This window comes from Otolemur garnettii, unplaced genomic scaffold (assembly GCF_000181295.1).
Source record: "Otolemur garnettii isolate 467f Iridium unplaced genomic scaffold, OtoGar3 scaffold00009, whole genome shotgun sequence".
NCBI lineage: Eukaryota > Metazoa > Chordata > Mammalia > Primates > Galagidae > Otolemur > Otolemur garnettii.
This window is the reverse complement of record NW_003852404.1, coordinates 3,630,800-3,642,646: the sequence shown is the minus strand read 5'-3', so window position 1 is coordinate 3,642,646 and position 11,847 is coordinate 3,630,800. Positions and strand designations below refer to the sequence as shown.

At 37.7% G+C, this 11,847-nt stretch overlaps 1 protein-coding gene across 3 annotated transcripts in view; it reads right to left on the bottom strand.

Annotated features, from left to right (window-relative positions):
- The window catches only part of USP48 (ubiquitin specific peptidase 48), a 95,899-nt gene that overhangs the window by 56,045 nt on the left and 28,007 nt on the right, over positions 1-11,847 (bottom strand). For all 3 annotated transcript variants that reach the window (XM_003783819.2, XM_023509709.1, XM_023509710.1), the window contains exons 3-8: positions 10,485-10,641; positions 7,923-8,050; positions 6,886-7,010; positions 6,270-6,378; positions 3,412-3,545; positions 2,577-2,659 (exon numbers count right to left, since the gene is read on the bottom strand). In XM_003783819.2, the coding sequence (XP_003783867.1) occupies positions 2,577-2,659; positions 3,412-3,545; positions 6,270-6,378; positions 6,886-7,010; positions 7,923-8,050; positions 10,485-10,641 (736 nt within the window). The remainder of the gene's footprint in view (positions 1-2,576; positions 2,660-3,411; positions 3,546-6,269; positions 6,379-6,885; positions 7,011-7,922; positions 8,051-10,484; positions 10,642-11,847) is intronic.

Sequence of the window (11,847 nt, the reverse complement as noted above, 5' to 3'; positions counted from 1 at the left end):
AAAAAAAAAAAAAAAAAAAAAAAAAGATCCCTGAAGAAGAGAAGTCACTATGAAGTCACTGGAAGAATCACCTCCTACCAGGGCTTCTTAGTAGTATTCCGTAAAGTATTAATGAAGACAATAAGCCAAGAAAGTGTTAGCAATAACCATAACTTTATTACCAATAGAAACCACAAAAATTTTCATATTACATTACTATTCTTGTAAATAACCTGAATTTGTACTCATCAGTTCATCCATCAACTTACAATTATGGCAATTTAAAAATCTCCAAGAAATACGGCAGGAATTGAGTTAGAGAGTCAGGTGCTAATGTTCAAGGAATGAGAATCCCTCATTCAAATACAAATCTCTACAGAGCTCCAGGCTCAGGAACAGGTGAATTCTTATATCTGTTTTCTCGGCTTTGAGTGGATGTGTGTAGGCAGACACACAGAGACAATAATATAGAAAAATATAAATACTGGTTTGTTATCTTGGTGATAGAATTACATGTGGTTTTTACTTCTCACTTTTATACCTTTTGAATTTCCAAAATTATCTAGAGCAAACCCTATGCAATCATAACAAAAGTTAATTTGTTTTTAGTCTTCTATGTATATAAGGTAGCACGTTTTTATTGCAAACATTACAACAGCCTGTGAAAGATGAATGTATAACCACAAACTGCTAGATTAATTTTATTGGTCCTAGCCAACAATTCTAGTAAGAAGACAATATTTATTTCTCTACTTAAAAATTAAGGTTTTACCGTATTTAGTAATCCAACATACTAAAAGTAAATTTCTATAGGTTTTTAATCTATCAAGTCTATTTGATAAAGATCTTCCTTCTTTTCTTTTTTTTCCTTATTTTCTTTACAGCATAAATCCTGGACAAATACATGTATACTACATATAATACAATTAATAACAATAATAGCAATTCAAACTCAAATAGTAAAGTACTAAATTTCTTATCTCCTGAGTTTCTGGTGGCCTTTGAGAAGCCACTCGTACCCATCAGACTTCCTTCATTTCAAACAATTGACTAAGTAAAAGATGCAGAAAGCAAACTATTGTATAATGTGAACTAAGTTCACTTAGCTTACTATATAAAGTGAGCTAACTTTATTCATTCAATGAAACCTAACAATGATGAAATCCAGAAGCAAAGTTTATAGCAGTTTCTTTCTTCCATGGAGATGCAGATTTTAAAGCAAAGTACTAATGAAGCATCATACATTTAAAGCTTAAATATTTATTTAATACACTCCTTCTGGGCCCTTTCAATCATTTGTTTTAAAGACTGAGTCATTTCAGTTGTCAGCTGCCTCTACAATATGTTTCTTTCTTTGGAAAGAGATAAGAGTTTATGAAATACTATCTATATTCAAAATTTCATAAACAGTAAGATCAACCTTAAAAGGGAAGCATGATAGTCCTTCCAGTCAAGGCAAGAGAAACATAAGGGTAAGATGTTTGTCTTCTCTATTTATTTTATTATTTTATTTTAGGAAAAATAAAGATGCTGGGCATGGTGGCTCACGCTTGTAATCTCAGCACTTGGGAGGCCAAGGCTGGTGGATTGCCTGAGTTTATGAGTTCAAGACCAGCCTGAGCCAGAGTGAGACCCCTTCCTCTAAAATATAGCCGGGCATTGTGGTGGACGCCTATAGTCCCAGCGACTTGGGAGGTTGAGCCAAGAGAATTGCTTAAGCCCAAGAGTTTGAGGTTGCGGTGAGCTGTGATGCCACAGCACTCTACTGAGTGTGACAAAGTAAGACTCTGTCTCAAACAAAAAAAAAAAAGGAAAGATAGGATATTAAAAGAAAAAAGCCGTAGTTTCTTCTTAAAACTATGAGATAGCATCAGTGATTACAAAGAATTGCAGCAGAAATGTTGAAATTATGCCACTTAATGTTTCTGATAAAACCTTTTTCAGAAGGTGGGGCAGCACCTGTGCCTCAGTGAGTAGGATGCTGGGCCCATATACCGAGGGTGGCAGGTTCAAACCCGGACCCATTCAAACTGCAACAAAAAAATAGCTGGACGTTGTGGCGGGCACCTGTAGTCTCAGCTACTTGGGAGGGTGAGGCAAGAGAATTGCTTAATCCCGAGAGTTTGAGGTTGCTATGAGCTATGACACCATGGCACTCTACCCAGGGTGACAGCTTGAGACTGTCTCAAAAAAAAAAAAAAAAAAAAGTGAAAGGAGTTCCTTAGCAAGGAGAGAAAAAAAGTAAAGTGAATTGAGGCAGCTTAGAGATACTTAGTTCTGAGGAATGACAGGTAACAACTCTGAAACTAAGATAATAACATGCATGGGTTCAGAAACATTAAAATACCTTTTTCATTTTTTATAAATTGTTTTTATACCCTTAATTACATAGCTATTGACTGATAAACCGTCTTTGTTATATGTTCTTACAGAAAATGGATTTAACATCTTGTTTCACCCAAAAAAGCTTTTGTTACCAGACAGAGATTAGTAAATAAAAACTCCCTGTAAACTATTATTCCATATTCATCACCAGTAAATCACAAGTTACAGTCTCTGAGCATTATAATTTTCACTGCTCAGTAAAAAAATATTACCTTTATGTTCCACATAAGGCTCCATATCCAAAATTTCTGAGAAGCCAATGTAGGTATTCAGCTTTTTCTTATGTCCCGTTTGCCTAACCAAGAGGAAAGCTGATTATATTCATATATAAAACAGTTACAACAATTTATCAGCTCTATCAGCTATTTTAAAAAACTCAACATAGCTAAGTCTCATTTAGCAATCTTGCTCAAAAACCTGTACAATTAGACGTAAACAAACATAATACTGTTGTGTAATTGGGCAAGTAATGATCAAAAGGCCAAAAGGTATGAATTCCAACTGCTGATTCCAAATAAAACTTACTTCCAAAAGTTTTAAATTAATCACAAAAGAAAAATATAACATGTTCTGGCTTTCTAGAGGAAATGTGGATGTGCAGTACTGAATACTGCCTAGATTTTAACTATAAAACGAAAGTTGTACTTGCAGGGAAGGGGGAGGGTACCATGATAAGTAAAATGTTTATTCTGCTTAAAATGTACAATAAAAAATGTCAACATAATTCAGTTTCTTGTAGTTAGAAAAACCACATCTTAATAGTTCTATAACAGAATTATAGAAATTCTATAATTTTTTAGAATAAAAAAAGTACTACCTACTTTTTAAATTCTCAATTACATATGCCTCAATTACATATGGCTGGCTTCTTTAAGAATTTTATGATAAAATCATGAAATATTGTCATTTCAAAATGACAGGGACTAACATTTATGCTCAAATCTAGAGTTTCAAATTATTATCATTCTACTTTTATCTGTTTTACAGTAAAATCTGTACATATTAGCCCACAATGAACAACGCACCCCACTACTTGTACACCTTTACCTGTCAAAGACAAAACGCATTAGCTGTAAGTTCAGAGTGCAAGGAAGGCTAAGGAGTCGGATCTTCCTTGTTGCATTCTGTTTGCTTTGACAATTTTCACAAAAGTATCGATTATCTCCTTCTAATTTTTCTTCCTGATCAGGAAAAGACATATTAATTAAAAAAAGAAGGTGGAAAAAAATTAAAGTAAGTGATAGTAAGTGATAAAACCTCTGATAATTCTTTTTGGGGGGCAGTTTTTGACTGGGGCTGGGTTTGAACCCGCCACCTCTGGTATATGGGGCCAGTGCCCTACTCCTTTGAGCTGTAGGCACCGCCCGATAATTCATTTTAGTTAACAGGTCCCATTTGAGCTGCTTCAAAACAATCTACTATAGGCTCGGCGCCTGTGGCTCAAGCGGCTAAGGCGCCAGCCATATGCACCTAAGGTGACGGGTTCGAATCCCCAGCCCGGGCCCGCCAAACAACAATGATGGCTGCAACCAAAAAATGGCCAGGCGTTGTGGCGGGCGCCTGTAGTCCCAGCTACTTGGGAGGCTGAGGCAGGAGACTCGCTTGAGCCCAGGAGTTGGAGGTTGCTGTGAGCGTGATGCCCTGGCACTCTACCCAGGGGGATAGCTTGAGGCTCTGTCTCAAAAAAAAAAAAAAAAAAAAAAACAATCTACTATAAATAATGGACACGTAAGATTAATAAGCACTGTTTGAAGCTTTGGGGAAAAAAGGTAACAGATGACTCCATACTGAACTTCACAGTCAAAGCATTCTATGACAGACATACTTTTACCTGACAATGTGAATGTTATTTTTTTGCATTATTAAAAAAAATTAGTAAGCACTGTTAGCAGTGACATCAATTTGTATACAATGATGTTTAAAATTCATATGCCTATTTCTAAAATGAATGACTTTTAAAATACTTGTTTCAGGATCTTTGTCCTCATAATTTCATGTCTGGGAATTCTAAAGAAGTGAGTTTTAAAAAGAAATGTCATGTACTTTGATGCAAAATTAATTTTAAAACAGTGGGGAAAATAGGTAGAAAGTATATATGGACACCAGAATACAAAATTATATATGTATGTGGCTAAAATTACTGAACCACATTCATGAGATAAAGCCAAAAAAGAAAAATACAAAAAAGTCAAATGTTCTAGCTGATAGTAATTTCTTTTTAAATTTGCCTTTGTATCCCTAATAACTGTTTTTTGTTAACAGATTATTGTAAATAATACGACTCTGATACCAATATTTCTTGACTTGGCCTCCATGATATTACGCTCATCTATTTTCCCCCTAACTCAGTGGCCATTCTTCCAGAGCATCCTTCTTATCTCCCTGGTCCCTTAATATTAGAATGTCTCGGGCTCAGTCCTTGTCTCTTTCCCATTCTCTCCATGATTTTATCCAGCCTTACTTCTGTTGAAGTATAGCTCTCAAATGTAACAAGCCCAAAGCCAACCTCATAATTCCTGTCCTAACCTTGCTCCTTCTCACAATCCTCCACCATCTTTGTAACAGCAACTCTATCCTTTCTGGTGATTAGGCCAAAAATCTTAGTCATCCGGGACTCTCTTCCAATGTCCATTCTGCAAATTTTATCAGCTCCACATTGAAAATATATCTAAAAGCCAAACATTACTTATCACCACTTCAGCTAACCCTTGGTCCAAGCAATCACGCACTCTCATCTACTCTCATTCCTCAACATAATCTCAAGACCCTGTTAAAACACACTGTATCACTCCTATGCTCTCAACTCTGATGCTCTCAAACTCAGGGTAAGAGCCAAAGATCTACTAGGCCCTTGGCTACCTCTGCAACTTCATCTTCTATCCTTTTCCCTTTGCTTGTTTACTTCAGCCACAATGACCTCCTTGCTGTGTTCCTCAAACCACTAGGCACAGTCTTATCTCGGCCTCGGCACTTACTATTCCACCTGCCCAGAACATTCCTCTCCCTCATCTTGCATGGTTCACTGCTTCACTTCCAACTATTTTATTTCAAATTGCAATCAGCCTTACCCTCCTTCCTACCACATTGCCCAGCACACCCTCTGCTTTACTTTTCTCCGTAGCACTTACTATGGTTGACACTGTAGATTGTACTTACATTTTACTTTACTGTCCCTCCCTGGCACCCACGCCACTACATTATGAGCTCTATAAAGGCAAATTTTGTGTGCTTCATTCACTGTTGTTACCCCCAACAGCTGAGATACTTCCTCACACCCAGTAGGCACTCAATAAATATTTAGCTGAATGAATTCAATAAATGACTTCATCCATGCTAATGGTGCTGGGGGAGTAGGAAAAGCACAAAAGTATTTTAAGACAGGAAGCTGTATAATAAGCTCATCTATTATGCTATGTATTTGGTTCAAGCTTGATCACAAAACACTTCCTCTTAGCAGTTTTCCACTAAGAACAAAAAGGAACCATTTCCATACCTCCACATATATCTCATTATGCAGATGGTAGAAACATGGAGTGGAGAGGTTGAAGAATGATCATACGGATGCAAAAAAAAATCTGCACTGAACACATTCTAGTTCTCATTACATGAAAAGGTAAATTACCTTTACATTAACAGAGATCAGATTTCCTTCAATACTCTATCACCATAATGCAATAATATATTTTCACACATACACAGTAACTTGTATTACTAGAAATACAAGAAATAACTAGAAATTAAGATACAGCCCGCTATAGTACTTTTATAAAGTTTCTTCTAGACTATTACACAAACCCAGATGCTTCTTATACAGAAAAGGCTCTATCCATTAAATCAAAATACCACTCAGAATAGCATTTAACTGTTAACGAGCAGAAATAATAAATACACCAAAATTTGAATACCTTCAAAAATTCCGAGATACAATCTGTTAACTGTTTGTGGCCTTGGATATTTAACTCCAGTTCATAAAACTTTGATAAAAGCTTAGACTCTCTGCCACACTGATTGCAACTATAATAAAATAGAGTGATAAAATTAAGATCAGAGTGGGAAAAGCAATAAAGGTCTATTGTATTACATCCTAGAAAGATGGAAAGAAGCATTTGTAACCCTAATTCTTTTATAGAAATTATCTGTGCTACATATATTAAAAATTAAATTTTAAAAGTAGAGAGGTCATGTATTTTGTAACTGGGAAATTTTTAAAAGATATTTTACATTTATTCATAGCATATCCTAGCCAGCTCCAATCTTACTTTTTCAGCTCAACCACACAGACATAAAGCACAAGCAGATCGTAAGAGCTCAACCACACATAGTTCCTAACACCTGGATGGGTTCAACTGCAATTATCAAGTCAGTTGTTTACACGTTCCCATGAAAATCTATTACTATAAATATTTCAGGTCCCCTGATAACCCACTAAAGCTATAACTTGGAACTGAACTGAAGATTAGATAACATATGAGCAATTGTCTTAGGAAAAAATGTGCCATGAAAATGTTGAAAGAGACTTACACAGTTACATAAGCATATTCCCCACAGAACTGCTGTTGGACAATATTCCGCACATCTGGATTCTTTTGTTTAGACAAAGTATCTTCCAATAGAGACATAAAAAGCTTTGAAAACTCTTGAGCATCCTGAAAGTTTAGATTAAAAAGAAAAATTATATCTTGCTTTTCCAATTCTAATACAAGTAGTAATAAGTTAAATATTCCAGAAACTGGCTCGGCGCCTATGGCTCAAGTGGTTAAGGCGCCAGCCACGTACACCCAAGGTGGCAGGTTTGAATCCAGCCCGGGCCCACCAAACAATGATGATGGGTGCAACCAAAAAATACAGCCGGGCTTTGTGGCGGACACCTGTGGTCCCAGCTACTCGGGAGGCTGAGGCAGGAGACTCCTTTGAGCCCAGGAGTTGGAGGTTGCTGTGAGCTGTGATGCCACAGCACTCTACCCCCAGAGGGATAGCTTGAGTCTGCTGTCTCCAAAAAAAAAAAAATTCCAGAAACTATCTATACTTCCAAACTTACCGATTTCCAACAATGACTACAGCTATGCTAAATCAGTCTGTGCTGACATATGAATTTTCAGAAATGGAATCAAGTATAATGTATAATCTACTGGGCAGTAAACAAAGGCTCTAATTCAAAATATTTTAAAGCTTAATTTTTAAAAAGCATTCTACTTTATCTCTCTTTACAAATATTCTTTTTTTCTTTTTTTTGAGACAGAGCCTAAAGCTGTCCCCCTGGGTAGAGTGTCGTAGCATCATAGCTCACAGCAACCTCCAACTCCTGGGCTCAAGCAAGTCTCCTGCCTCAGCCTCCCAAGTAGCTGGGACCATAGGCACCCACCACAATGCCCAGCTACTTTTTTTTGGTTGCAGCCATTATTGTTATTTGGCAGGCCCGGGCTGGATTCGAACCCACCGCCCTAGGTGTATGTGGCTGGCACCCTAGCCACTTGAGCCACAGGCGCTGAGCCTCTTTACAAATATTCTAAGGAATACTTGGCTACCTGTGAATATTTAACAACAAAAAAAGTTCTTACCTGCTGTTGCCCAGTGTCCAAGCCCAAGGCTTTAACAAAGCCTGATGGATCAATGTATCGTCTATTACTGTTCTGCAATAGTGCAAACAAGTACTGGAGATGCTCACAAATTGTTTTAGGCTCATAATCTATTAAAAGAAAAATAAAAGTTTGCTTTTTGAAAGTTGCTACTTTTCTTCCTTTTTAAAAAACAGTGCTTCTGCACAAAAGAACATAATTAAACATCCTTATATCTAAGTTATATTAATGCTTTATTATCATTTAAAAACTTAAAAAAAAAAAACCAACAAAATTAGCAGGCACATCTTTTGAAAGTAATGAGGCAGCCAGGCTGTCTACATTAAAAGCTGTTCAAGTAGGTTTATATTTACTATAACTCTCTCATCTTACAGGTTGGAAAATTCTACAGTAATGTCTTAAATAACTCAAACTCTGCTGGCTTTCCTATCTTGAAAATAGGGGCATGGCTGAGCTATGAATACAACTCAGACTCCCATTAGTCTAACATAAACTCTTTCCACTACGCTAAACTGGGCCTATTAAACATATTAGCACAGAAAGTGTGTACTCTTGTTGGAGAATATGGTAAAAAAAAAAAAAAAAAAAGGCTTTAGTAAAATATAACAATTTATAGGTTAAAAACATTTTTTAATTGCTTGAGGATACAAATTAAAACCATAATACTTAACAAAATTAATGGTACATCATTTTATGAAATAGAAATTTACTTTTCACTTGTTTATTATATTCTTATTAAGGAAATTGTCAGAAAAACAATGCTAAAAGTTAAAAATGATCCATTTTACACTGTTAACTTTTGCATACACTATTAAATACATAATATACTATTAATCTAGATTTAGGTATTCGGAAATACAGGAGTGAAGCTTTACGTAAACCACCTTCTAAGGAATTTTTAAGCACTATGTTTTGAAGCAACTAACTGTGCTAGAGACTCAAGTATCACTATTGTCTAAAGGGCTGCAAGAAGATGTGAGGCATAAGAATCCTATCTTTACTCTCTGAGAGCCAACACATGGGGCCATGTGCCCAAATCAGAACATATGTAGTCTAAAAAAGCAGAGCACAGAATTTACAGATGGGGATAGGAACCCAAAGTTCCCGACTTGAAGCTCCTGAGCCTATAGTATAATCTTAAACACCCATTCTTCCCACTCAACTTTGAGAAGAAAAACGTGGATCAATCCATAACAGTTCCATTTCAAAGAGGAAATCTCTAAATATGAAGTATATCATATATCAATAACAATTCACATATGTGCATAAAACAAAGTATGTTAATTCCAGTAGAAACAGTTTGAAACTGATTCAGTATAAATTTACGAGTGTCGTGGCATATTAGTGGCTGATTTTCTCATATTTAATAAATTTAACCTTAATTTTAGAGAATATCATGTGAGTCAGCCTATTTAGGAACAAAGCCAAAAGAATGATTACATTGAAATATTTATTAAGTCACTCAAATTAAACAAAAGAATACCATTTTCTGTCTTATTGACTGATTTTGATTAATCACTAGAAATTAATGAACTACAATCACAGAGAAACTGTAAACTGGTGACAGTGGTGCGTGCCTCTAATTCCAGCTACTCAGAAAGCTGAGGCAGGAAGGCTGCTTGAGTCCAGGAGTTCAAGGCTGCAGTGCACAATGATTAGACTTCCAGATAACCACTCCACTGTAGCCTGAGTAACACATCAAGACCCCATCTGGGGCCGTGCATGGTGGCTCACGCCTCTAACCCCTGCACTCTGGGAGGCCAAGACAGGTGGACTGCCTAAGCTCCCAAGTTCAAGACCAGCTGAGCTACACTGAGACCCTACCTCTAAAAATAGCCAGACGTTGTGGCAGGAGCCTGTAGTCTTAGCTACTCCAGAGGCTGAGGCAAAAGAACTCAAGAGTTCTCTTGGCTCGGCGCCTATAGCTCAACCGGCTAAGGCGCCAGCCACGTACACCTAAGGTGGCAGGTTCGAATCCCCAGCCCGGACCCGCCAAACAACAATGACGGCTACAACCAAAAAATAGCCGGGCGTTGTGGCGGGCGCCTGTGGTCCCAGCTACTTGGGAGGCAGAGGCAGGAGACTCACTTGAGCCCAGGAGTTGGAGGTTGCTGTGAGCTGTAATGCCATGGCACTCTACCCAGGGGGACAGCTTGAGGCTCTGTCTCAAAAAAAAAAAAAAGAGTTCTCTTGAGCCCAAGAGTCTGAGGTTGCTGTGAGTTATGCCACCACATTCCACTGGCACTCGAGTGGGGGCAACATAGTAAAACTCTGTCTAAAAAAAAAAAAGACCCCATCTCAAAAATAGAAAAGAAAGAAATTATAGCTGCCAGCTATACTAAGAATAAGCAAATGTACTTCCTTCATTTGAATGTAGCCATTTTGGTGCATAAATGACAAATACACAGGGGAGAAAGGACAACTATAGACAGCAGCATGTCTGGCAGGTAATGAGCACTCATGTTTCCTCCTCTGTGCTGGTTCTGAAGTGATCTAGCTGGAGACAAACTGAGCAGTGAGCTCTTCCCCACCATCTCCACCAACCTTTCTCTTCGTGGATACCATCTCCCATCACGTACTCATTACAGGTACTTGGACATAAGTACAGTGCCTGCCGAAGCTCCAGGTTGAGAAACCACACTTGAAGAAATGTGTTGACATAACAAGTGGCTCCAAGGTTAGTCAGGCCCACAAATGAGTTCTAGGAAAATACAAAATTTATAATTGTAAAAAGTAATTCTTCCTTAAACAGAAAATTTGTAGAAGTATTATTTTTTAATTTTCAGATCAAAAATTTCTAAGACTGTCACATAGGATAACTACCTTAAGTCTCTCCTGGCTGGAGGTGGGGCATAATTTTCATGAAAGCCCCATTTTGGCTTGACCACAGGAGTGGAAAAGATTTTAAACAGCATCACTGCTCATCTCTACCATATTGTCTTCTCCAGCCACTTAAATCCAAAATTACAACAGTGGATACTAGAAAACATTAATTTTGAACATGTGTATATAGGTTTTTCATTTGCTATACTCCTAAACTGCCAGCATTAAACAGAATGACAAAGCAAAACTTATAAAAAGCTTCTTTATACCTCAGAGATTTGGAAGATTAGAGGTGGGGGAAGGGAACTGGTTGTAAATTTCTCCAAAGATAAGGATCTGAATTCCTGGGCTTACAAAGAATTATTCCTTTTAATAAACAAAATATCTATACACCAACTTTGCTGACTACTTTGTGAATGCCAATTTTTATGGTTAGAAAATATTAATATGGGCTGGGCACAATAGCTCATGGCTATAGTCCTAGCACTCTGGGAGGCTGAGGCAGGTGGAGAGCTTGCACTCAGGAGTTTGAGACCAGCCCGAGCAAGAGAGAGACCCATCTCTACTAAAAATAGAAAAAATTAGCCTAGAGTAGTGGCACACTTCTGTAGTCCAAACTACTTGGGAGGCTGAGGCAATAGGATCCCTTGAGCCCAAGAGTTGAGGTTGCTGTGAGCTACCACGCCATGGCACTCTATCCAGGGCAACAGAGTGAGACTCTGTCTACGGGGAAAGAAAAGAAAGAAAGAAAGTATTAATGTGTATTTTAAAGAAGTAAAACTATTAGGCTGGGCACGGTGGCTCTTGCCTATAATCCTAGCACTCTGGGAGGCCAAGGCAGGTAGACTGCTTGAGCTCAGGAGTTTGAGACCAGCCTGAGGAACAGTGAGATCCTGTCTCTACTAAAAACAAAAAAAGTAGCCTGGCAAGGTGGTGCACTCCTAAAGTCCCAGCTACTCGGGAGGCTGAGGCACGGGATCCTTGAGCATAGGAGTCTGAGGTTACTGTGAGCTATGCTGCCAGGGCACTCTAGCCTAGGGCAACAGTGAAACTCTGTCTCAAAAAAAAAAAAAGTAAAACTATC